Here is a 27,262-nt window from a genome sequence, read left to right as displayed (position 1 = left end):
TGTTTTCGCAGGGGGATCGTTCACCCTCCGGCAGCTGATTACCGCAGATATGTCTCCCGTCACCCGGATCCTGGTGTTTACCGCGCTCCCTAACGGGGAGATCATCGCCGACGCCATCAAGTTCAATGTCGCCAAATGCTTCCACAATCAGGTGAGAAGTCCTGGCCCTTTACTCCCTCCTTTTCGGTCATCATTCCCCCCTGTTGACTCCCCCACAATTGGTGTCTCATTGCTCTGTGAAATCACCCTCCCCGATTACCTTCTCCTCAATCACTCCCTCTCTGATCGTTCCCCCATCCCTCATGCCCCGAATGTTTCCTCCCCTCTCTCTGTCCTCTCTCCTCCGTCTCCCTTTCCCTCTCCTTCTACCCTCTTCTCACCCTACCTTCTTCCCCATCTGATCGCTTCCTCCCTCCCTTCCCCCTACTTCCTCCCTCCCTGAGCGTGCCACATCTCTAACACAAGCAGGGCTGATGTTTAACAGAAACAAGAGAAGAATTTTTTCAGTTAGTAGGTGGACTGTTTCTTCTCCCTGTGTCACCTCGTTGGTATGCAGCGCTCTTTGTACTTCCTGCCTTTTCTGATTGTTTGTCTCTGGACTGCCTCCGGTTTTCACCTTTGTTTATTGCAGGCCATGAGGGTTTTCAAACCCTGTTTGTATTTATCACTCTCATCTGACGTGGGACAATCAAATAAGCACGGCATTTTCAGTGTAGTCATTTCGGGGTTATTGCTTCGTCTGGACACCGGGGCTGTCTAATTAGTTCTGATTTCCTGGGTGCCCCGGTGAGTATTTCAGGGTGCCGGGTGTGGGGAGTTGGGAGGGACTTGCCAACCCCTCTTTGCCTCTTCATTATGGATATTTGTCTGGTGATATTTGCCAGAGTTCTGTGCATCGTGAGTCCAGAGGTTCTGAGCTTCACTAACATGAGAGAACGTATATAGTCTATAACCTGAAATTCGTACTCTTCACAAACATCTACAAAACAAGAAACCCTGTGGAATGAATGATGGAAACATCAAGGCCCCCACCGTCGCCTTCTCACCCCCATTCCCTTTGTGCAAAAGCATCCACACCACCTCCAGCCCCCACACACCATGCGAACAATAGCAGAAGGCCCCCTCCAAAGGGATCTCTCTCTCTCTCTCTCTCTCTCTCTCTCCTCTCTCTCCCTCCCTCCCTCCCTCTCTCCCTCCATCCCTCCATCCCTCCCTTTCTTCATACCCGAGCTGATATTTCCCAGGCTGCTTCAGAGTGGGAGACTGAATACCTGTATCACCGGCATTCAGGTCTGCTGTGAAATCGGTTGTTTTAAGACAGCAGTACAATGACTACAAAACCTACATATATATATATACACACACATGCATACATACATATGCATATAGTCATAGTCATAGTCATACTTTATTGATCCCGAGGGAAATTGGTTTTCGTTAATGCACCTTAAATAATTAAATAGTGATAAAAACATAAATAATTAAATAGTAATATGCAAATTATGCCAGGAAATAAGTCCAGGACCAGCCTATTGGCTCAGGGTGTCTGACCCTCCAAGGGAGGAGTTGTAAAGTTTGATGGCCACAGGCAGGAATGACTTCCTATGACGCTCTGTGTTGCATCTCGGTGGAATGAGTCTCTGACTGAATGTACTCCTGTGCCCAACCAGTACATTATGTAGTGGATGGGAGATATTGCCCAAGATGGCATGGAACTTGGACAGCATCCTCCTTACAGACACCACCATCAGAGAGTCCAGTTCCATCCCCACAAAATCACTGGCCTTATGAATGAGTTTGTTGATTCTGTTGGTGTCTGCCACCCTCAGCCTGCTGCCCCAGCACACAACAGCAAACATGATCGCACTGGTCACCACAGACTCGTAGAAAATCCTCAGCATCATCCGGCAGATGTTAAAGGACCTCAGTCTCCTCAGGAAATAGAGATGGCTCTGACCATTCTTGTAGACTGCCTCAGTGTTCTTTGACCAGTCCAGTTTATTGTCAATTCGTATCCCCAAGGTATTTGTAATCCTCCACCATGTCCACACTGACCCCCTGGATGGAAACAGGGGTCACCAGTACCTTAGTTCTCCTCAAGTCTACCACCAGCTCCTTAGTCTTTTTCGCATTAAGCTGCAGATAATTCTGCTCATACCATATGACAAAGTTTCCTACTGTAGCCCTGTACTCAGCCTCATCTCCCTTGCTGATGCATCCAACTATGGCAGAGTCATCCGAAAACTTCTGAAGATGACAAGACTCTGTGCAGTAGTTGAAGTCCGAGGTGCAAATGGTGAAGAGAAAGGGAGACAAGACAGTGCTGCTGATCAATCTGATCTACACACACACACACACACACACACACACACACACACACACACACACATATATATATATATATATATATATATATATATGCATATGCTGAGATATATATCAGAGGACGATATGTGCACGGTATAAAGATTATTGAGTAGTGATAAACGGGAGGAGAATACTGTTGTGGTGTACAAATGTTCAATGGCCATTCAGAAAGCTGAGGGCGGAGGGGAAGAAGCTGTCACTGAGTCGATGAGAGTGTCTCTTCAGGCTCCTGCTGCGCCTGTCTGTCGGTGGTACCGATAGGAGGGTATTTGGTGAGGGTGCTCAGTGATGGATACCCCTTTTCGAGGCACCTGCTCTTCAAGCTCTCCTGGAAGGTGGGCAGGGCTGTTACCAAAATGGGGCAGAAAGATTGTCGGACCTCCTGCAGCCTCTTGTGATCCTCTGCGTTGGAGCCTCCACCCCGGACGGCGATCAATCCTTCTCTTCCTCAAATTCTTTGTGTCTCTCCCAGGTGCAGCTGAAATTCTCCAGCTCTGAGGAGCTCCCGGGCACCCTGATCGATGTCGAACTTCGGGCACAGCCAGGTTCGCTGTGTGGACTCCGAGTTGTGGATCAGAGTGTTCTGCTCTTGAAACCGGAGAAGGAGCTAACAGCCAACAGCGTAAGTTGCCGCTCCCTGTCCCTGGCTGTGGAGAGAGGAAAGGACCTGAATCAGCACCGGGTTCCCGTTCCCCATCCCTGGATATCTGACCCCTGGGTTACGGAAGGAGTGGAGAGGGGGTGAATTACCCCCAGGCTCCCTCCCCCATCCCTGGCCCTCTGACCCCTGGATTAGGGAGGGAGATAGCGGGTGAAGCAGCCCAGTGTTCACCCGCGCCAACCTTGTCTCTGTTAGTGCATGGCTGAGTTCAAATTTGTTGCTCCCTCAAACTAACGATTTCCCTCCCTCTCTTCCACCTTTGTGCACCTCCCCTTCCGTTTCTCTAACCCTTGCTCTCTTACTCATTCCACCTCTGTCTCTCTTCCATCCATCTCTCTCTGGACCTTCCCGCCACCATCTCTCTCTCTTGCCCTTCCTCCCAATCTCTATCACCTTTCGATCCGTTATCACTCACTCCTCCCTCTCTCTCCACACTTTTCCCCATCTCTCCCTCCCCTCACCTCCAACTCCCTGTCCCCTGATCCCACCCCTTTCACAACCTCCACTCTCACCGCTTCCCCTCTCACCCCTATCCTTTATTCCCTCTCTCTCCCATTCTCTCTACCGCTCTCTTCCCTCCCTCCTCTCTTGCTCCCTCTCTTGTACCACACTCGCTACGTCTTTCCTTCCTTTACTCTCTCTCATCTCTCTCTCTATATATATATCTATAATTCTCACTCTCCCCCTCGTTTTCGCCACTTCTCTCTCCTCCTCTCACCCTTTCTGTCTCCCCTTCCACTCTCCCTCCCTTCCTTCTCCCCATCTCTCCCCACTCCCCACTAACTTTCCCCCTCTCTCTCCACGCCCTCTCTCTGTGTGCCCCATTTGCGACTTCTTACCTTTCCTGCCGCTTTCTTCCTGTGCTTACGTCTCTCTATATATATCTATCAATTTCTATCATTCTGTCTCCCACACTCCCCTCCTTCTTTCCCCCAATCTCACCCCTTTCTCTCCCTTCTCCCTCTCTCCTCCTCTCTCCCCTTCTTTTTCCTCCCCTTCTCTCCCCCATTCTCCGGCCCTCTCTCTCTCCCCTTCTATCTCTCCCTCTCTCTGTCTGCCCCTTCTCCCTCCATTTCTCTCCCACTTTTCTCTCTATCTGCAGATCTACTCCAGCCTGCCAATGTCTGATCTCAGTGATTACCATTATCTGATTCTGGACGACACTGAGGAGTTTTGTAAAGCGGACCACGGGGGCTACTGGGTTGCTCAGAATGATCGGCACTCGGCCTTTGACGTCAGCCGCCTCCTCGAGGTATCTCCTATTTGTCAAATAGGAGGGAACGGTAGAACCGACACAGGTTTCGAGGGAGATGAAGAAAATCAAGGAAGGATGGTGGGGTGGGGGTTAGGAATGACAGAGGGAGGATGGGGAGACAGAGAGCGGAAGGGAAAGAAGGAGAAAGGAGACGGCTTTAGGAGAGAAAGCATGCGGAAGAGAGAGAGGAGGAGAGAGAGAAGAAAAGACAAGTGGAGAAGGAAGGAGAGAGAGAGAACGAAAATAGAGAGGGGAGGCAGGGATGAAGACGGGGAAGGATCTATGGGAAAAGTTAATGAGCGAGACAGTGAGCGAGACAGAAAGAAAGAGAAGAGGGAGAGGAAGAGAGAGCGAGGGGGAAAGAGAGAGAAATAGAGAAGATAGAATGAGAGAGAAGAGAGGGACGGGAGGTAGGGAAGGAAAGATGGAGGTATATTTGGGAGTGTGAAAGTCTGTGCAAAGGTGTGTGAGAGAGAGAGGGAAGGGGAGGTAGAGTGACAGGGAAGGAAAGAGGAAGGAGAGATCTTCAGTAGAGAGAGAATGAAGATGGACAGAACAGAGTTGAGGGAGGGAGAGGAAGCAACGAAAGAGGAGGGGATCCTTGGAAGGATGAGTGACTGTGTGTGATAGAGAGAAGGGTCGGGGGGGAGAGGCAAAATGGGGTTAGACTGGCAGGGAATGAAAGATGAGGGACAGGTCTTCGCAAAACAGCGTCAGTGAGAGAGGGAGGCAGAGGAAGGAAGGAAAGAAAGTGGAATGGTTATCTGGGAGGGTGAGAGAGAGAGAAGCGAGGTGTGGACGAGGTGAATGTAGAAAAGGAGGGTGAGGTTCATGACCTATGACCTGCCACTGACTCTCTCTGACCTCCTCCATAGGGCATGGGGCTGAAGATCTTCACTGACCTTGATTATTATGTCCCAGTGATGTGCAACGTGTACAAACAATGGGAGTACTTCTACGGGGTAGCACATGCTGTAATGCGTAAGTATGGGGTGGGGTGGCTGTTGGATGGAGACACAGCACCCACCACCTGAGAGGCATTATCTCACTTCATGGTGCCACATAACCTCACCCTTCCAAGCTTGTGCGTTCCCTCCTTCTTCGCAACCATTTAGGATCCCTCAGCCCTAACAGCAGACAGGGAGCGAGGTGACAACTGACCCAGAAACGGGCAGAGAAGTGGCCGATTCAGTTCACCCCGGTCAACTATGAAGAGGTGGGCGGCCAGGCGTAAAGGGACGAGCCTGGAGCCTGAACAGTGCTGACGTGTAGGGAGATCTTGAGGTGCAAGTCCACAGTCCTCCAAAATAGATATATTTTAGAGTGTGGGATTAGTCGGGTGGGTATGTCCTACTCTAGAAAACAACCTCGGACCCGAAATATTACCCCGAGGATTTGGAGGCAGGGTTATTCAAGTTGCCTGATGACCTTACTGATGCCCCTGTCAGGAACGAGTCTCTTGGAAGAAAAAAATTCCGGGAATAATTCCCTGGGACCTGCACTTAGGAACACACACAAAATGCTGGTGGAACGCAGCAGGCCAGGCAGCATCTCTAGGAAGAGGTACAGTCGACCTTTCGGGTCGAGACCCTTCGTCAGGACTAACGGAAAAAGGAGATAGTAAGAGATTTGAAAGTGGGAGTGGGTGGGGGAGGGGGAGACCCGAAATGATAGGAGAAGACAGGAGGGTAATGGATCAGCTAAGAGCTGGGAAGTTGATTGGCAAAAGGGATACAAGGCTGGAGGAGGGGGAGTATCATAGCACGGAAGGTCTTGGAAGAGAGAGAAGGGGAAGGGAACACCAGAGGAAGACGGAGAACAGGCAAGGAGTTATTGTTAGAGGGAAAGAGAGAAAAAATAGGGATGGGGTAAGAAGGGGAGGTGGGGTATTAGCGGAAGTTAGAGAAGTCGATGTTCATGCCATCAGGTTGGAAGCTACCCAGACGGAATATAAGGTGTTGATCCTCCAACCTGAGTGTGGCTTCATCTCGACAGTAGAAGAGGCAGTGGATACACATGTCAGAATGGGAATGGGATGTGGAATTAAAATGTGTGGCCACTGGGAGATCCTGCTTTTTCTGGCGGACAGAGCGTAGGTGTTCAGCAAAACGATCTCCCAATCTGTTTCGGGTCTCACCAATATATAGAAGGCCACACCGGGAGCATCGGACACTGCTTTCCTGCACCTAGGCCATTGTCCTTATCCGGAACGAGCTCTAAGTTTAGGAATCGTGCCAAGGATCGGAGAACACCCTCGCCGGAATTCCAAAGAAACATCTCCGAACGCGGCAGGTTCTCCAGATCGTCAATGGTCCCAACCTGACACTGGCTGAGTAAAGGTCAGCGGGAGTTGCTTCTGACACGCGAGTGGTCTCTGGGTAGAAGCAATGGTGTAAAAGAGGGGGTTAGGGACCCAGTGGGGGGAAGTGCATTTCACAAAAAGACAACGTTTATCGAGGCGTTCGGGATCGCAAAGAGAGGGAAGGGAGGACAGACACGCAGAGGTGTATAGGGACTGAGGGAATTATAGAGATGGGGAACGTTTTTGGGACGAGATGCGTCACAGAAATGGAGAATTATATAGCGGCTGCACCCCACAACAAGTTGGACACCTCCCACCGCCCGCCTAATCCATGGGATCAGATCCCACGGCCACGTACTGAAATACCGGAGGAGAGTAGAGTCCGGTGGGGAGTGGCGCGAATTTATAGAGAAAGTGAGGGTGGTTAGAGGTTCAGGGGATCACAAAGGAACAGAATCGAGTCTGCTCTGTCATTTCATCATGGCTGATGCAGGATCTCACTCAGACCCATACACCATACATCAGGAAACGATTAGCTTCAGCGTTAAATATACGCACGAACCTGGCCTCCACCACAGTATTCTGCAGAGCATTCCACAGATTTGCTACTGTCTGGATAAAATAAATTCCTCCTTACCTCTGTTCGAAAGGGTCGCCCCACAATTTTGAGGCTTTCCCCTCCAGTTGTCGATATCACCGCCAGAGGTAACATCCACTCCAATTCCACCTAGCTAGTCCTTTCAACATTCGGTGGGTTTCAACGAATACCCCCACATTCTTCGAAATTCCAGTGAGTACAGGCACAAAGTTGCCAAACACTACTCATATGTTAACCCCTTCATTCCCGGAATTACCGCAGTGAATCTTCTCTGGACTCTCTCCAATGACAACACAACCTTTCTGGGATATCAGACCCAAAACTGTTGGCAATACTCCAGGTGTGGCCTGACTTTGTCTTATAAAGACTCGCCATTGTCTCCTTGTTCTTACATTCTACTTGAGATAAATGGCAACATTGCATTTGCCTACTTTACCACGGATTCAGCTGTAAATAAACCTTCCGGGAGTCTTGCTTCTCAGCCCCTCTGCACCTTTGATGATTGGATATTCTTCCCATTTAGTTAATATTCCACACTATTGTTCCTTTTACCAAAATGAATTATCTTACATTTTCCAGCACTGTATACCACCTGCTATTTTTTCTGCCCATAGCTCTGGTTTGTCTAAGTCCTGCTGCAATCGGATTGCTTCCTCAGCACTACCTACCCTTCTACCTATCTTCGTATCATCCTCAAACCTTGCTACAAAGCTCTCAGTTCCATTTTCTTAATCACTGACAAACAAAGTGAAATGTAGTGGTCCCAATACTGACACTTGACGAACACCATTACTCACCGGCAGCCAACCAGAAAAAAAAGCCCCTTCATTCCCACTCGCTGCCTCCAACCTGTCAGCCTTTCCGCATTCCATGCCAATATCTTTCCAGTAATTCAGTAAGACTTTATCTTGTTTAGCAGGTTCATGTGTAGCACTTCATGAAACACCTTCTGAACATCAAAGTAAATGCACTGCCTCTCCGTTGTCTACCCTGCTTATTAATTCGTCAAAGAACTCAAACAGATTTGTCAGCAAGATTTCCCTTCACAGAAACCAAGAAACCATGTTGACTTATTTTATCATTAGTCTCCAAGTACTTCGAAACCTCATCCTTAATAATAGACCCAACACTTTCCCAACCACTGAGGTTAGGCTAAATCGGCTACAATGTGTTTTCTTTGCTTTCCTCCACTGTAAAAGAGATTTACAATTTTCCAGTCCTCCAGGACCATGCCAGAATCAAGTAATTATTGAAAGATCATGCCCAATGCACCCGTTATCTCTTCAGCAACCTATTTCGGGACTCTAAGATGTAGTCGATCTGGTCCAGGCGTTTACCCAAAGACCTTTGAGTTTGCCCAGCCCTTTTCCCTTTGTAATATCAAAGGCACTCGCCCGTGCGCCCTGACACTGACGGTCCGATGGCAAACAGCTAGTCTCTTCCAAATTAAGGACTGAAGCAAAGTCCTTATTAAGTTCATCAGCCATTTCTTTGTCCCCCAATACTACTTCCCGGCATCATACCCCAGTCGTCCAATATCAAACCTGATCTCTTTTATATTCCTTATATCATTGAAAACAAATTTAGTGTTCTGTTTTATATTACTGGCAAGTCTGCCCTCATAGTTCACCTTTTCCCTAATTTCTTTTTAATTGCCTTTTGTTTGATCTTAAAAACATCCAAATATCCAACTTCCAACTTCCACTTTTGCTACCTTATATGTTCTGTCCCTGGCTTTTATACAGGCCTTAACTTTCTTTGTCAGCCACCGTTCCCTACTGATGCCATTTGACAACTTTTATTTTTCTGTGGGACATACCTGCCCTGTGCCCCCGCGAACTATTCCCAGACAGTACAGCCACCTCTGTTCTGCGGTCATCCCGCCAGTATTACACTCAAATACACCTGGGCAAGCTCCTCTCTCATGCCTCTGTAATTCCCTTTATTCCAATGCGATACTGATGCACGTGAGTTGCTCTTCTCTTTCTCAGTTTTCTGTGTAAATTCAATCATATTATGATCTTTGCCTCCGTTTTATACTCCCTATTATCTGGGTTATTGCACAACACCCAATCAAAGATTGCCTTTCCCCGAGTAGGCTCGAGTAGGATGAGGCTTTTCATTCTAGGACGAGGGAGATGTCTTCCTTTTTTAAAGAAAGGGGCTTCCCTTCCTCCACCATCAACTCTGCTCTCAAATGCATCTCCCCCATTTCACGTACATCTGCTCTCACTCCATCCGCCCGCCACCCCACTAGGAATAGGGTTCCCCTGGTCCTCACCTACCACCCCACCAGCCTCCGGGTCCAACATATTATTCTCCGTAACTTCCGCCACCTCCAACGGGATCCCACCACCAAGCACATCTTTCCCTCCCCCCCTTTCTGCTTTCCGCAGGGATCGCTCCCTACGCGACTCCCTTGTCCATTCGTCCCCCCCATCCCTCCCCACTGATCTCCCTCCTGGCACTTATCCTTGTAAGCGGAACAAGTGCTACACATGCCCTTACACTTCCTCCCTTACCACCATTCAGGGCCCCAAACAGTCCTTCCAGGTGAGGGGACACCTCACCTGTAAGTCGGCTGGGGTGATATACTGCGTCCAGTGCTCCCGGTGCGGTCTTCCATATATTGGCGAGACCCGAAGCAGGCTGGAGACCGTTTCGCTGAACACCTACGGTCTGTCTGCCAGAGAAAGCAGGATCTCCCAGTGGCCACACATTTTAATTCCACATCCCATTCCCATTCTGAGATGTCTATCCACGGCCTCCTCTACTGTAAAGATGAAGCCACACTCAGGTTGGAGGAACAACACCTTATATTCCGTCTGGGTAGCCTCCAACCTGATGGCATGAATATTGGCTTCTCTAACTTCCGTTAATGCCCCTCCGCCTCTTCACACCCCATCCCTTACTTAATAATTTATTTAATATATTTTAATATATTTTTATCCCCCCCCCACTCTCTCTCTCTCTCTCTCTCTCTCTCTCTCCCTCTCTCTCTCTCTCTCTCTCTCTCTCTCTTTTCTCCCTCTCACTATGACTCCTTGCCTGCTCTCCACACTCCGGGCTCCCCTCCCCCTTTGCTTTCTCCCAGGCTTCCCGTCCCATGATTCTCTCCCTTCTCCAGCCTGGTAGCCCTTTTGCCAATCAACTTTCCAGCTCTTGGCTCCATCCCTCCCCCTCCTGTCTTCTGCTATCATTTCGGATCTCCCCTCCCACTTTCAAATCTCTTACTAGCTCCTCCTTCAGTTAGTCCTGACGAAGGGTCCCGGCCCGAAACGTCGACTGTACCTCTTCCTATAGATGCTGCCTGGCCTGCTGCGTTCACCAGCATTTTGTATGCGTAGCTTGAATTTCCAACATCTGCAGATTTCCTCATGTCTGAGGCTCAAGCTCAATCTGCTCTAAAGAACCATCTCGTAGGCATTCAACAAATTCCCTCTCTTACGATCTGACACCAAACTGATATCCCCGTCTCCCGGCATATTGACGTCCCCCAATACAATTGTCGTGTGACCCTTATTACATGCCTTTTCCAGCTCCCTTTGCAATGTCAACCCCACATTTTGGCTAATATTTGGGGTCTATATATGATTCCCATAATGTTTTTTCACCCTTGCAATTTTTAAGTACGCCCACTGGGTTTCACCATTCTCTAACCCTATGTCACCTCTTTCTAATGAGGTAACTGCATCTCTTGGCAACAAAGCCACACCACCGCCTATATCTTCCTGCCTGTCCATCCGATTCAAAGTATATCCTTTGATGTTCAGCTCCCAACTCTGGCCTTCTTTCAGCCCACAGCGTTATACCAAACAATCCCTAATTGTACCACAAGTTTGTCCACCTTATTCTGAATTCTTCGTGCATTTAAATGGAGCACCTTCTGTACTGCATTGTTCGCCCTTTTGAATTAAATAGGTACAATTTAACCGGTTTTTTTTTCTGTCTGCATTAGTGCCCAATCATTCGCTTGTACCTCCTTATACTCATGTTACACACAACATCTACTGGTAATCCTGCTGGCTTATCCTCTGCTCTATCAGACTGGTTCCCAGCCCCCTGCCATATTAGTTTAAACCACTCCCAATAGTTCACGTAAATATTGGTCCCCCTCGGATTCAAGTGCAACCCATCCCTCATGTACAGTTCCCACCTGCCCCAGAAGTTGTCCCAATTATCCGAATTCTGAATCCCTGTCCCCTGTTCTAATCCTTCAGCTACACATTTACCTGACACCTCATTGTATACATATGTATTCCAGTGAGGACGGGGAGGGGCGCAGAAGAGAGAGGGGCTGACGGAAATTGGAAGAGAGGAAGTGGAAGGAGTAGGTGTAGGAGACTCGTTGGGATATAGGGAAGCGAGGGAATGTGGAAACGGGGAGTGTCGTGTGCGAGGGAGGTCTGACAGAGAACAGGTGGGGAATTGGGGAGTGAAGAGGCGACGAAGGAAGGGAGGGATGTAGTGGAAACAGAGAAACATAGAAAATAGGTACAGGAGTAGGTCATTCAGCCCTTCTAGCCTGCACCGCCATTCAGTATGATCATGGCTGATCATCCAACTCAGAACCCTGTACCTGCCTTCTCTCCATAACCCCCGATCCCTTTAGCCACAAGGGCCATATCTAACTGCCTCTTAAATCTAGCCAATGAACTGGCCTCAACTGTTTCCTGTGGCAGAGAATTCCACAGATTCACCACTCTCTGTGTGAAGAAGTTTTTCCTCATCTCGGTCCTAAAAGGCTTCCCCTTTATCCTCAAACTGTGACCCCTTGTTCTGGACTTCCTCAACATCGGGAACAATCTTTATGCATCTAGCCTGTCCAATCCCTTTAGAATTTTATACGTTTCAATAAGATCCTCCCTCAATCTTCTAAACTCCAGCGAGTATAAGCCTAGTCAATTCAGGTTTCATCATATGGAAGTCCTGCCATCTTAGGAATCAATCTGGTGAACCTCCTTTGTACTCCCTCAATGGCAAGAATGTCTTCCTCAGATTAGGGGACCAAAACTGCACACAATACTCCAGGTGTGGTCTCACCAAGGCCTTGTACAACTGCAGTAGTACCTTCCTGCTCCTGTACTCGAATCCTCTTGCTATGAATGTCAGCATACCATTCGCCTTTTTCATCGCCTGCTGTACCTGCATACCCACTTTGAATGACTGGTGCATAATGACACCCAGGTCTCGTTGCACCTCCCCTTTTCCTAATCGGCCACCATTCAGATAATAATCTGTTTTCCTGTTTTTGCCACCAAAGTGGATAACCTCACAATTATCCATATTACATTGCATCTGCCATGAATTTGCCCACTCACCTAACCTATCCAAGTCACCCTGCATCCTCTTAGCATCCTCCTCACAGCTAACACTGCCACCCAACTTCGTGTCATCCGCAAACTTGGAGATGCTGCATTTAATTCCCTCATCCAAGTCATTAATATATATTGTAAACAACTCGGGTCCCAGCACTGAGCCTTGCAGTACCCCACTAGTCACTGCCTGCCATTCTGAAAAGGTCCCGTTTATTCCCAGTCTTTGCTTCCAGCCTGCCAACCAATTCTCTATCCACATCAATACCTTACCCCAATACCGTGTACTTTAAGTTTGCACACTAATCTCCTGTGTGGGACCTTGTCAAAAGCCTTTTGAAAATCCAAATATACCACATCCACTGGTTCTCCCCTATCAATTCTACTAGTTACATCCTCAAAAAATTCGATGAGATTCGTCAGACATGATTTTCCTTTCACAAATCCGTGCTGACTTTGTCGGATGATTTCACCGCTTTCCAAATGTGTTGTTATCACATCTTTGATAACTGACTCTAGCATTTTCCCCACCACCGACATCAGGCTAACCGGTCTATAATTCCCCGGTTTCTCTCTCGCTCCTTTTTTGAAACGCGGGGTTACATTAGCCATCCTCTAATCCTCAGGAACTAATCCAGATTCCAAAGAGTTTTGAAAAATTGTCACTAATACATCCACTGTTTCTTGGGCTACTTCCTTAAACACTCTGGGATGCAGACCATCTGGCCCTGTGGATTTATCTGCCTTTAATCCCTTCAATTTACTTAACACCACTTCCCTACTAACATGTATTTCCCTCAGTTTCTCCATCTCACTAGACCACCGGTCCCCTAATATTTCCGGAAGGCTATTTATGTCCTCCTTAGTGAAGACAGAACCAAAGTAGTTATTCAATTGGTCTGCCATGTCCTTTATACCCCATGATCAATTCACCTATTTCTGACTGTAAGGGACCTACATTTGTCTTAACCAATCTTTTTTTTTTCCATATATCTATAAAAGCTTTTACAATCAGTTTTTATGTTCCTTGCCAGCTTTCTCTCATAATCTTTTTCCCCTTCCTAATTAAGCCCTTTGTCCTCCTCTGCTGGACTCTGAATTTCTCCCAGTCCTCAGGTGAGCCACTTTTTCTGGCTAATTTGTATGTTTCTTCTTTGGAATTGATACTATCCCTAATTTCTCTTGTCAGCAACGGGTGCACTACCTTCCCTGGTTTATTCTTTTGCCAAACTGGAATGAACAATGAGGAGGAACAACTGGGATTGGCAAAAATCCAAGTTTGGAAAAAGAGGGTGACGGAGAAGGGAGAAAGGGATTAACAGAAACGGGGAATAGGGAGGGAGGGTGAAACGGAGTCTGGAACGGGTATACAGGAGGAGGGAGCTACAGAAACTGGGAGGGATGTAGGGCGTGGTAGTGGGATGCCATCAACTGCCACTCTATGGCTTCTCCCACAAAGCTAAACTAATGCCGAGTGTCGGAACGTTCCTGACCAATTTCCCAGGCAGGACCTTGTCAAATACATTGCTAATGTCTGTGTAGTCCTCATCTACCGCCTTGAGTCATCAACATTCCTGGTTACGTGCTCGAAAAACTCGATGATTGGACAGAGATAATCTAAAATGCACAAAGTCTGCGGTGTCTCTGTGGGTGGAAGTTAGAGATAGGAAGGGGTCAATAACTCTACTGGGTGTTTTTATAGACCACCCAATAGTAACAGGGACATCAGGGAGCAGATAGGGAGACAGATTCTGGAAAGGAATGTCCAGGAAGACATTGCTTTCTGGATCCAGAACTGGCTTGCCCTCAGAAGCCAAAGAGTGGTTGCAGCCGGATTATTTTCTGTATAGAGGCCAGTGACCAGTGGTGTGCCTCAGGGATCTGTTCTGGGAAGTAGAAGAGGAAGTGGAGGGATGGGTTAGTAAATTTGCTGACGACACAAAAGTTGGGGGTGTTGTGGATAGTATGGAGGGCTGTCAGAGGTTACAGCGGGACATTGATAGGATGCAAAACTGTGCTGAGAAGTGGCAGATGGAGTTCAATCCAGATAAGTGTGAGCTGGTTCATTTTGGTAGGTCAAATATGATGGCAGAATATGGCATTAATGGTAAGACTCTTGGCAGTGTGGAGGATCAGAGGGATCTTGCGATCCGAGTCCATAGGACACTCAAAGCTGCTACATAAGTTGACTCTTTGCTTAAGAAGGCATACGGTGCACTGGTCTTCATCAATTGTGGGATTGAGTTTAAGAGCCGAGAGGTAATGTTGCAGCTATATAGGACCCTGGTCAGACCCCACTTGGAGTACTGTGCTCAGTTCTGGTCGCCTCACTACAGGAAGGATGTGGAAACCATAGAAAGGGCGCAGAGGAGATTTACAAGAATGTTGCCTGGATTAGGGAACATGCCTCATGGGAATAGGTTGAGTGAACTCGGCCTCTTCTCCTTGGAGCGACGGAGGATGGGAGGTGACCTGATAGAGGTGTACAAGGTAATGAGAGGCATTGATCTTTTGGATAATCGGAGGCTTTTCCCCCAGGGCTGAAACAGCTAGCACGGGAGGGCATAGTTTTTAGGTGCTTGGAAGTTGGTGCAGAGGAGATGTCAGGGGTAAATTTTTTTTACGCAGAGATTGGTGAGTGCGTGGAATGGGCTGCTGGCGGGACTGGTGGGGGCGGAAACGATAGGGTCTTTTAAGAGACTCCTGGATGGCTATATGGATCTTAGAAAAATAGAGGGCTATGGGTAAAGCCTCGGTAGTTCTAAGGTAGGGCCATATCCGGCACAGCTTTGTGGGCCGAAGGGCCTGTATTGCGCTGTGTATTTTCCATGTTTCTCTGTTTTTACGTTTCTAATCAGTCCTTGACAATCCACAAAATTATATGGCTTCCAATAACTTTCCCATTACTGATGTCAGTCTCGCTTGACTATAGATTATACTTGCAGCCTTTCATAAACAACGTACAACATTAGCTGTCCTCTAACCTCTAGTGCACCACCAGTAGCTAAGGATGTTTTAACTATCTCTACTATTCTGCACCTGCCTTCCACAGGGTGCGGGACAAGTGTAGGGACTGCTGGAGGTTTCAGAGTTGGGGATGGGCGTAGCGGCTGCAGGCATATACTCATACAGGCTGGAATGTGCAGGCAGGAAGGGTGACGGGGACGAGGAGAGATATTAGGTCGTGAGGGGCAGTTTAGAGACAGGGAGGTTTGTAATAGCTGGAAGAGTTTGCAGATATCGGAAGAGGTATTCTGCCCTGGGGGCATTTACAAAGCCAGTTGCTTTTCACTGGGTATTTCATGTTGCAGATTCCGCAAGCCTGGAAGTTCAACCGTTGATGGAATCCAGTGCACCTGCGCGTCCAGCCAGTGGTGGTTTGCCAGAAATGCCTCGCCCTGAAGAAAAGATCCGGGAATACTTCCCAGAGACCTGGATCTGGGACCTGATCCCTGCCAGGTAGGGCCTCCCTGACCTGGGAATGGTGCCCGGGTTCCGAGACCCCGCTCGCTGGGGCCGTGGGAAATACATCTCCCGACAGGAACAGAGTCTCCGCGCTATCGATTGTCCGACCGGGATCGGGGTCATGGGCACACCTGTTACACAGAGAGATCGTTGTGGAGACCTAGCCGAGTAACGGAGAGGTGGGGTGGGGACATACCTGAGTTACAGAGAGAGCAAGGATCATAGGGGTATTGTGGATCAGAGGAGAGGTGACAGAAACGCGAAGCTAGATAGACGGACTACGGGGGTATTGAGACTGGAGGACATCACAGAGACAAGGAGAGATGTAGGGGAGGGAGTGAGTGACGGAAACAGGGAGATGTGCAGTGGAAGGAGAGAGTAACAGAGATGTGTAGGTGTGAAGGGGAGAGAGGGGCTGACAGATATGGGGAGGAGTGTAGTGAGGGCAGTGTGTGATGAGGACAGGGAGGTGTTGAGGGTGACGAGGACGGGTGTAGAGGAGGAAGGGGGTGTCAGAGATGGGGGTGTAGGGTAGGTATGGGTTGAAGACTGTAAGGTGTAGAGGAGGAAGGGAGTGACGGAGACAGGGAGGGGAGTAGGTGAAGGAGGGAGTGACAGAGACGGGGAGGGGGTAGGGGAGGGAGGAAGTGCTGGCGACAGACGGTTGTACGGGAGGGAGGGCATGACCGAGACTGGGTGGAGTATAGGGGAAGTGGGCGGGGGGGGGTGTTGACGGAGACGTGGAGGGCTGCAGCGGCTGGTGGTTGGTTTCCATCAGAATCAATATCTAATCCAATTTGCTAACTCATCTTGAATGCCAAACAACTAAACCTTCCTGACCAACCTCCTATGCAGGACCTTGTTGATTGTATTGCTAATGTCCATGTAGACAATATCCACTGCCTTGAGCTATCAACTTTCTTGTTAACTTCTTCGAACAATTCTAAAAGTTTTGGCAGACATGATCTAGCAGGCAAAAAGCATGCTGACTTTCCCTAATCAGTCCTGTCAATCCAAATCATTATATATCCAATGCATTAGAGTAGCTTCCAATAACCTTACCACCACTGATCTCGGTCTCGCTGGACTACATTTTCCTAGTTTGTACTTGGAGCCTTTCTTAAACAACGGAACAACATTCGACATCCTTTAATCCGCCAGCGCATCTCCAGGGGCTAAGGATGATTTACATATCTCTGCCCTTTTGCATTTGCCACCCACAGGGTCCAGGAGGAGAAGAGGGACCGTTGGAGGTTTCCGATGTGGGGTGGGGTATAGCAGCTTGAGGGGATTACAGATTCTGGCAGGAATGTAGAAGGGAGACAGGGAGAGGTGTTAGGTTCGGAGGGGTTTTGTAGAGACAGAGAGGTGTGAAATGGCACCCCTCCCCAAGCAGTTCGTGAGAACTTCCCATTCACAAACTCTTGGAGCACATGAGACGCCCAGCCTGTCGCACTCCATGTGGCCACATCTACATAGGGAGGGGGAGTGACGGAGACGGGTTGAGTAACGGAGGGATTAGTTGTGGAGACGGAGATATGTGCAGGGTTGGGAGAGTTGACGGACATGCTCTGTGTAGGGGAGGGCAGGTGGTAGATACGGGACCGGTGTAGGGGAGGCAGAGTGTGACGGAGACGGGGAGAGATGCGGTGACAGAGACGGAAGGGGTGTAGGGACGGAGGAGTTGACGAAGACAAGGAGCGAGATGGTGACGGAAATGGGGAGGGGTGTATGGGAAAGGTTTGTTGGTGATAGAGAGGGGTGTAGGGGAGCAAGGGGTGACGGAGCTGGGATGGGTGTAGGGGAATAAGCGGTGAAAGAGACGCGAACGGTGTAGTGGAGAGAGGGGGCGACGGAGACGGGAAGAAGTGTAGGGGAGAGAGTGATTGACAGAGACGCGTAGGGCTGTGGTGGAGGGAGGGGAGAAGGAGATAGAGAAGTGTGTTGGGGTGGGAGGTGTGACGGAGACTGGAGGTGTACGGGGAGAAGGGTAACAGTAGGGGAGGTGTGTAGGGGAGGGAGGGGATGACGGAGATGGGGAAGGGTGTAGGGAAAAGAGGCAGTGACCTGGACGTGATGGGTGTAGAGCAGGGAGGGCTGTTGGGGCTGCTCGTAGGATAACATCAAATACCACTCTCTGGCTTCCCCCACAAAGCCAGTGTCTAATCCAATATACTACCTCATCCTGAATGCCGAGAGACTGAAACTTCCTGACCAACCTCCCATGCGGGACCTTGTCAAATCCCTCGCTGAAGTCCGTGGAGACAACTTCCACTGCCTTGCCCTCATTCCTGGTAATATCCTCGAAAATCTCTTTGAGATTGGTTAGACATAATTTGCTAAGCAGGTAGCAATGCTGACTCAGTCTATGTCTATTCGAATAGTTATGTGCAGAATCTGACCCCTTAGAATACCTCCCAATAACTTTCCCGCTCCGATGTCAGACTCTCTGAGCCATATTTTCCCGGCTTATTCTGAGGTTCCAGAGGGGTTACAGAGATACAGTGTGGTGCTGCGTTTGGAGGGGTGATAGATAAAGGGAGGGGTGTTGGGTCCTGAGGGCAATATAGAGACGCGGAGGGGTGTAGACGCTGGGAGGGGTTACGGATATGGGGAAATGTTTTAGGTCCTACGTGGCATTATAGACGGGGAGAAGGCTGTTGTTGCCGGGGGGGATAGATGGGTTTACAGAGGCAGGGAGGGGTGTAACAACAGCTCTCTCTAAGTAGTTCGAACCCCTCAGAACCTAACACGATTACCCTGCTCTGCGAACGCCCACCAGCCCGGAGACTTCGACCCTCGGACTTTCGTACCCCCTCGCTCACTCTCCAACGGCCACTCCGAATCTTTCATTCCAAATATTTCATGTTAAACACCACGGAACTGCCAGACTGGAGACATTAGCCATTAGCCAAGATTTGCCTTGGTTTTGAGCTCAGCCACACACCATGGTCCCGAGCCAGGAGCGAGTCTCCTTGAAGAAAAGGTACGGGTATCGTACCCAGGGACGTAGATCTCGGACCTGGTCCGCGTCTGGTAGGACCACCTCGACCTGGGAGTGGTGTCCGAGATCCGAGATCCGCTCACAGGGTTCCCAGGGCGATGTCTCCCTGTGAGGTAGAGGGTCTCCACACCATATCAAAAATCCCGTGGTTGGTGGTGTTTGCAAAATTGCAGAGGAGTGTAGGTGCCGGAGAGAGAGGAGGGGAAGGAGGGGGTGACGGAGACAGGGAAGGTTTCAGGGGCGGGAGAGTGTGACGGAGACGGGGAGGGGTTCAGGGGAGGGAGAATGTGATGGAGACCTGGAGGGGTATAGGGGAGGATGGGTGACGGAGACGGGGATAGGAGTAGGGGTGGGAGTTTAACGTGGAGATGGTGCAGGAGTGGAGGGGGGTCTCACAGAGATAACTAGGGGTGCAGAGGAGGGAGGGTCACACATCTCGGGAAGTGAAGCGCGCTTCGGGTGGAGGGAGGGCTCCCGTCGACATGGGTGACGGGGCCACACCTCACGTCTATTCTGTCTTGAGTGGGAGGGCAGAGAGTGGATGGATCGAGCGGCCTCTCTCTCAACTGCACATCCATCCTCGCTGCGCACAGTTCCACTGGACACGCCAAACTTGCAGTCACGGTCCCGGACGCCATCACCGAGTGGAAGGGGAGTGCGTTCTGCAGCGGGGACGCAGGCTTTGGGCTCTCGGAGATGGTGTCTCTTGTCGCCTTTAAGCCCTTCTTCGTGGACCTGCTGCTGCCCTACTCCGTCGTAAGGACCGAGGGCTTCTCCCTCAAAGCGAGGATCTTCAACTACATGGCGGAGAGCCTCATGGTAAGGGGGAGGCGCTGGGTGTTCCGCCGAACTCGGGACCCTCACAGAGTCAAATCCCAACTGGTCCCTGAACGGACTGGGTGCCGGACGCTCCATCAGCCGCTTTTCCGCAATTCTTCCACAGCGTTCCTCATTGCCGCCACCGGCAGAGATCTCTCCTCACTCCCTCCCATTGTTCCCTCCTCAATCCCTCACATAACATTCCACCCTCACCCTACCGGCAGGGTTCCCTCCTCACACTCTCCCAGCGTTCGCTCCTCGCCCCCTCGCACAACATTCACCCTCACCCCCACCCCCGGAATAGATCCCTCCTCACTCCTCCCCGCGAACCCACAGCCCCTCCCACAACATTCTCCCTCATCCCTACATGCAGAGATCCTTCCTCAGCCCCTCACATAGCATTCAATCCTCACCCCCTCCTACAGCGTTCCCTCCTCGCCCCCTCTAACAGCGTTAATTCTTCACACAGTCCCAGCGTTCCTTCGTCACCCCCCCCCCCTCAGGGTTCGCACACAACCCCTCGCACAGAGTTCCCTCCTCACCTCCCGGCACAGCGTTCCTTCCTCAGCCTCTTCCATAGCGTTCGCTCCTCGGCCCCCTCCCAAAGCGTTCCCTCCTCAACTTCTTTCACAGCGTTCCCCCTGCCTTTCTTGACTGTCCCAAAGCGTTCACTCCTCAACCCCTCCCACACCGTTCTGTCCTCATTCCCACCCACAGCACTGCCTCCTCAGCCCCTCCCACAGTTTTCCATCGTCACCTCCCTCCCAGGGCGTTCCTTCCTCACCCCTTCCTACAGTATTCGCTTATCAACTCCCTCCTGCAGTTCCTTCTTCACCCTATTCAACAGGGTTCCGCATCACCCCCGACAGCGTGTCCTCCTAGCCCACCCATAGCTTTTAATCCTCGTTCCCTCCCACAGCGTTCATTCCTCAGCCCTCCCACAACGTTCGCTCACACCCACTCCCACAGCGTTACCTCCTCAACTCCCTCCCACAGCGTTCCCTCATTACCCTTCCACAGCGTTCCCTCCTCACCCTTTCCCACTGCTTTCCTTCCCCACGTAAACCCACAGAATGCCCTCACATTCCCTCCCACCGCGTTCCCTCCTCAACTCCCTCCCGCCGCGTTCCCTCCTCAACTCCCTCCCACAGCGTTGCCTCATCGCCCCACTTCTGCAGCGTTTCCCTCCTCAGCACCTTCCACAGCATTCCCTCCTCAACCCCCTCACAGCGTTCTTTCCTCACCCACTCCCACAGATTTCACTCCCCACCCCCTCCCACAGCGTTCCCTTCTCGTCCGCTCCCATAGAGTTCCATTAACACTCGCTCCAAAAGCAATTCTTCGTCACCCTCTCCCACAGCTTTCCTTCGTCACTTAAACCCATGAGTTCCCTCACACCCCCTCCCACAACGTTCCCTCATCACCCCACTCCCGTACCGTTCTCTTCTCACCCTCTCCCACAGCTTTCGCTTCTCGCCCGATCCCGTAGAGCTCCATCCTCAACCCTCCCACAGCGTTCCTTCCTCACCTGCACTACAGAGTGCCCTCACCCCCATTCCCACAGTGTTCCGTAATGAACTCCACAGTGTTCCCTCCGCACCGCCTCCCACAGCGTTAATTCCTCACCCTCTCCCCCAGCGTTCCCTTCTCACCCTCTCCTACAGCGTTACCTCCTCAAATCCCTCCCACAATGTTCCGTCCTCACCCCCTTCCCACAGTGCTCCTTCCTCACCCCAACAGTATTCCCTCCTCAACTCCCACCCACAGCGTTCGCTCATTGCCCCCGCCCGCAGCGCTCCCTCCTCACCCAATCCAACAGCGGTCCCCTTCACCCCACTCAGCGTTTGCTCCTCCCCGACTCACCCCCACCCAACGAGCTTCCTCCACTCCCCCTCCCATAACATTAATTTCTTGACCATTCCCACAGCATTCCCTCCTCGCCTTGCTCCTAATGTTCCCCCCTCACCCCTCCTACAGTATTTCCTCCTGAACTCTCTTTCACAACGTTCTTCCCTCACTCACTTCCTCGGTGTTCCCTCCTGACCCTCCTAGAGCATTGCCTCTTCAATCCTCCCACAATATTCCTTCCCCACTCCTCCCAGTGCGTTCCCTCACACCCCCTACCAGAGGGCTCCCTCCTCACTTCCATCCCACACCGTTCCCTCCTCACCTTTTATCGCAGCGTACCCCCTTCCCTTCTCGACAGCCCCCACGGCGTCCCCTCCTCACCCTTTCCAACAGCGTTCCCTCCTCGACTCCCCAACAACGTTCCCTACACACCCTCCAACAGCGTTCCCTCCTCGACCCCTCCCACAACCTTCCCCCTCGCCCCACCCACAGCATTCTCTCTTTCCCCTTCCAGCGGTTTCCTCCACAGTATTCCCTCCAGTACTCCTCCTACACCGTTCCCTCCTCACCCCGCCCACAGCAGTCTCTCTTCACACCCTCCCACTGTACTCCCTCCTCAACCCTTCCTACTGCCTGCCCTCCTCGACTCCTCCCACAACGTTCCCCACTCATCCTCTCCAACTGCGTTCCCCCCTCTTCCCGTCGCCCAACGGTCCCTCCTCGACCCCTTCCACAGCGATCCCTCCTCACCCTCTGCCAGAACGCTCCTTATTCTCCCCATGTGTTCGCCATTTTTACCTCGCATTCTGCCCATCCGCACTGCTTGTTGGCTCTGCTCACCGTCTTGGCCGGTTTGCCCTCACCTCGAGTTCCCAGATGACGCCCATCTCCCCTTCTCTCTCCCACCGTCACAAGGTCAAGGTCACCCTGGTTGAAGCTAAGGGCTTCGATTCGGCGTTCTCTAACCGTGAGCACGAAATTTGCGTCCTGTCCAAGGACAGCGTTACCCTCAGTTGGAATCTGACCGCCTCGGGATTGGGTGAGTTCAATGTCCGGTCTCTGAACATCAGGGGGAATCAGCCCCTGGTTTCCTCGCAACTTCTCTGTCCAACGACACCTGGGTTAGGGAGGGAGGTAAGAGTGTAAATCAGCCCCTGGTTCCCCTCCCCATCCCTCTCCCACTGACCCCTGGGTTAGGGAGGGAGGGAGAAAGGTGAATCAACGACGGGTTCGGTTCCCCATCGCGGTCCCACAGGCCTCTGGGTTTGGGAGGGAGGGGCGATTCGACGCCTGTTTACCTCTCTCTATCCCTGTCCCACCAACCCCTAGGTTAGTGAGGGAGGGAGGGGTTGAATGAGGCCCAGGTTTACTCTCCCTATCCTTGTCCCACTGACTCCTGGGTTCGATAGGGAGGGAGCAAGTGAATCCGCCCCGGGTTTCCGTTCCCCATTATGTCCCATCGACAACGTGGTTAGGGAGGGAGGCGTAAATCAGTCCGGGTTCCCGTTCCCCATCCCTGTCCCATCGACACCGCGGTTAGGGATGAAGGGAGTAAATCAGCCCCGAATTTCCGTTTCACATCCCTCTCCCAACGAACACTGGATTAGGATGGATTAGGGAGGAAGGGGTTAATTAGGCACTGTGTTCCCACCGACCCCTGGGTTAGGAAGGGAGGGAGTGGGTAAATCAGACCCGGCTTTCCTTTCCCCTTCCATGTCCCTTTGACCCCTTGATTAATGAGGGAGGGAGTGGGTGACTCAGAACCGATTTCCCGTTCCTCATTCCATTCCCACCGACCACAGGGCTAGGGAGAGAGAGAGATGTGGTGGGGGGGGGGGCTATTCAGCCTCGCCTTCCCTCTCCCCAGCTCTGTTCCACCAACCCCTAGGTTAGGGAGGGTGTTCCGGGACGGGAGTAGAGAATCAGCCCCATGTTCCCTCTCCCCATCGCTGTCCCACCGAGCCCTAGTTAATGTGGAGAGGGATGGTGTGAATTACCCTCGGGTTTCCGTTCCCCATCCCCGTAACACAGACCATGTTTACGGAGGGGGTTCGGGGGGTGGGGTGGGGGAGATGAAGCATCCCCAGGTTCCCGTGCCCAGTCCCTGTCCAACCGAGCCCGGGCCAGGTAGGGAGTGGGTGAATCAGCCTTGGGTTTCCGTTTCCCATCCTTGTCATAGTCATAGTCATAGTCGTACTTTATTGATCCCGGGGGAAATTGGTTTTCGTTACAGTTGCATCACAAATAATAAATAGTAATAAAATCATAAATAGTTAAATAGTAATATGTACATTATGCCGGGAAATAAATCCAGGACCAGCCTATTGGCTCAGGGTGTCTGACCCTCCAAGGGAGGAGTTGTAAAGTTTGATGGCCACAGGCAGGAATGACTTCCTATGACGCTCTGTGCTGCATCTCGGTGGAATGAGTCTCTGGCTGAATGTACTCCTGTGCCCACCCAGTACATTATGTAGTGGATGGGAGACATTGTCCAAGATGGCATGCAACTTGGACAGCATCCTCTTTTCAGACACCACCGTGAGAGAGTCCAGTTCCATCCCCACAACATCACTGGCCATAAGAATGAGTCTGTTGATTCTATTGGTGTCTGCTACCCTCAGCCTGCTGCCCCAGCACACAACAGCAAACATGATAGCACCGGCCACCACAGACCCCGGGCCAGGTAGGGAGTGGGTGAATAAGCCCCGGGGTTTCCGTTCCTTCTCCCTATCCATGGATTAGGGAGGAAGGGATTAATTCTGCGCTGGGTACCCCTCCTCATCCTGCCGCACCAACCACTGGGTTAGGGAGGCAAGGAGGGGGTTAATCAGCCCCACAGCCCCCCTCCACATCCCTATCTCACTGAACAGTGGGCTAGTGAGGGAAGAAGGGGATCTGAATCAGCCCCATTTCCAGTTGTCCACGCATGCACCACCGACCCCTGGGTTCGGGAGGGATGGAGGGCGTGAATCAGACCCGAATTCCCGTTGCCCATTATTGTCCAAGGTAATGGAACAGGAACCCAGGGCTGAATCAGCCCCTCCCACCCTCTCGCCTAATCCAGGGCTCAGTGGGACAAGGAATTGGCGAGGGGGGTGACCTGTGTCTGATTCACCAACACCACACCCCCGACCTCCTTCTCAAAGTCAGTAGTCAGAGGGACAGTAATGGGGAACGGAAACTCGACAGTCATTCAGCTCTCCCTCTCTCCCTAACCCAGAGGTTTGTGGGACTCAGATGGGGTACGGGAACCCGGGGCTGATTCACGACCGACACCGTCATTCCAGGGGGAGGGAGTGCGGTGAATCAGCCCCGGGTTCCCTCTGCCCATCCCTGCTACAACGACCCCTTGGGTTAGTGAGGGAGTGAATGGCTGACTCAGACCCGGTTTCCCGTTCCCCATCCCTCTCCCACTGACCACTAGGTCAGGGAAGGAAGTGGGTTGTGACTCAGACCCGGTTTCCCGTTCCCCAGTCCTGTCCCACTGACCACTAGGATAGAGAGGGAGGTGGGTTGTGATTCAGACCCGGTTTCCCTTTCCCCATCCATGTTCCACTGACCCCTGGGTCAGGGAGGGAGGGAGTGGAGTCTTTTAAGAACCTCTGAGATAGGTACAAGGAGCTTAGAATAATAGGGAGCTATGCGCTAAGGAAATTCTAGGTAGTTTATAGAGTTTTCTGCATCGTCGGCACAATATTGTGGGCCGTAGGGCCTGTGATGTGCTGTAAATTTCTATTTGCTGTGTTCCATGTTCTATGAATCAGCCGCAGGTTCCTTCTCCCCATCGCTGTCTCGCCGAAACCTATGTTAGGGATAGCAGGGTGAATCAGCCCCGTGATCCATCTCCCCATCCCAGTCCCACTGACACCTGAGTTCGGGAGGGAGGACAGTGTGTGAATCAGCCCCGGGTTCCCTCTCCCTATTCTGTCCCACTGATCACTGGGTCAGGAAGGGAGGGTGGAATTCGCCCCGGTTTCCCACGCCCCATCACTGTCCCACCGACCCTTGTGATAGGGACGGAGGGTGGGGGTGAACTATCCCCGGATGTCCGTTCCCTATCCCTGCCCCAACGTCCTCTGGGTTAGGCAGGAAGGGAGGGTGGGGGTGAATTATCCCCGGATGTCCGTTCCCTATGCCTGCCCCAACATCCTCTGGGTTAGGCAGGGAGAGTCGGGGTGAATCAGATCCTTGTCCCTGTTCGCCATCACAGTCCCACTGACCCCTAGGTTAAGCAGAAAGGACTGTCGTTCTCTGTCTCCCTTGCCCGTCTTTCCGTCTTCCTTTCTACCTATTTCCCTCCTATCCCCTTCATTACTCTTCTCCCCCTACCTTTCTCGCCTCCCTACCTTCCCCCTCCTCACTCTAACTGCACTCACCCTCTCTGTTTTCCAGGCGAGGTGAACACCACAGTGCGGGCTGAGTCTGTAAAATCGACCACCCTTTGTGGGAACGAAGTTGTCGTCGTCCCGACGAGGGGAGCCGTCGACATCATTCGCAAACCGCTGATTATTGAGGTCAGCCAGGGTCTCCACGGCTACCCTCCTGGAGACGCCATCCCGAAACACCATGTCCTTGGCTCGCTTTCTCTTGCGTCCCACACTCCTGTGCTCCTGACCTTCATTGCCCCTCACTCACACTCATTCCCTGTCAAACCCTCCTCCACTCACCTCACTCCTATTCCTCACTCCTCCTCACTCACAGCCCTCAGATCAGTTTCTTTTGCCCACTGCTCCTTCATTCACAGACTTGTATCCCACTCACTCCTCCCTCATTCACTGTCAAAACCTTCCTTCACTCACCTGTTCCTTGCTGTCCCTCACTCACTGCCCACAATTCTCCCTCCCCATCCTCACTCTTCTCTGATTAACAGTCCTCAATCCCCTCCCTCCCCTCCTTCCCTCTCACTCCTTCCCTTATCTCCTGAATCCCTCGTCTACTGTCCTCACCCACATCCTTCTTTGCCCTTCGCAGTGTCTCACCCCATGTCTCTGTCTCTCCGCAGCCCGAAGGTTCAGAGACCGAGTTGTCACACAGCTCCTTGCTTTGTCCTGATGGTAGGTAAATCTCCGCAGGCTGAGGGATTTTGAAAAAAATATATCGATTCCGAGACCCTATCCGTGTCTTGGTGAAATATCAGAGCCGGACTGAGTTACTGTCGACTCTCTGTCAGCTTGAAGCAGTCTGACCATTTAATGTTCTCGCTCAGTAACAAGGAGCTTTCACCAACAAAACTGCCGCTCACTGGCTTTTTTTTTCTCACACCATTCTCTGTAAACGCTGCAGAATATTCCAGGAGATCAACAGTTTCTGAAATACTCAAACCACACATCTGGCACCAACAATCATACCACGGTCACAGAAGATAGGACATAATTCGAAGAAGGAGTCTGAGAGTCTGAGTGGGAGTGCCGAGAAAGACATTTTTGAAATTTTCGTTATTTTTTTTTCTCCAACGGCGTTCTGAGAGGCGGGACTGCGCAGGCGTGTGACGTCGGGCAGTGCAGCGCGGCAGATTTAAAAGGAACAAAGCCTCATAGAGCGGGCAGCGTAGTTTGCGGGCTGCGGAGTGAGCCGGGAGCAGAGTGAAGGCTTAAGGGCTTCGGCTCAACGGGCTTAGGCGGAAGCGGG

General features: G+C 51.3%; 1 protein-coding gene across 1 annotated transcript in view; it reads left to right on the top strand.

Moving 5' to 3' along the window:
- Positions 1–27,262, top strand: part of LOC134345907 (murinoglobulin-2-like) — a 132,156-nt gene that overhangs the window by 56,254 nt on the left and 48,640 nt on the right. The window contains exons 14-22 of the mRNA XM_063047251.1: positions 12–151; positions 2,840–2,989; positions 4,131–4,280; positions 5,159–5,264; positions 15,810–15,957; positions 19,561–19,786; positions 22,550–22,673; positions 26,027–26,148; positions 26,637–26,688. Of these exons, the coding sequence (XP_062903321.1) occupies positions 12–151; positions 2,840–2,989; positions 4,131–4,280; positions 5,159–5,264; positions 15,810–15,957; positions 19,561–19,786; positions 22,550–22,673; positions 26,027–26,148; positions 26,637–26,688 (1,218 nt within the window). The remainder of the gene's footprint in view (positions 1–11; positions 152–2,839; positions 2,990–4,130; positions 4,281–5,158; positions 5,265–15,809; positions 15,958–19,560; positions 19,787–22,549; positions 22,674–26,026; positions 26,149–26,636; positions 26,689–27,262) is intronic.

The sequence above is a fragment of the Mobula hypostoma genome, chromosome 4 (assembly GCF_963921235.1).
Source record: "Mobula hypostoma chromosome 4, sMobHyp1.1, whole genome shotgun sequence".
Lineage (NCBI taxonomy): Eukaryota > Metazoa > Chordata > Chondrichthyes > Myliobatiformes > Myliobatidae > Mobula > Mobula hypostoma.
This window is presented reverse-complemented; position numbering and strand designations above follow the sequence as displayed.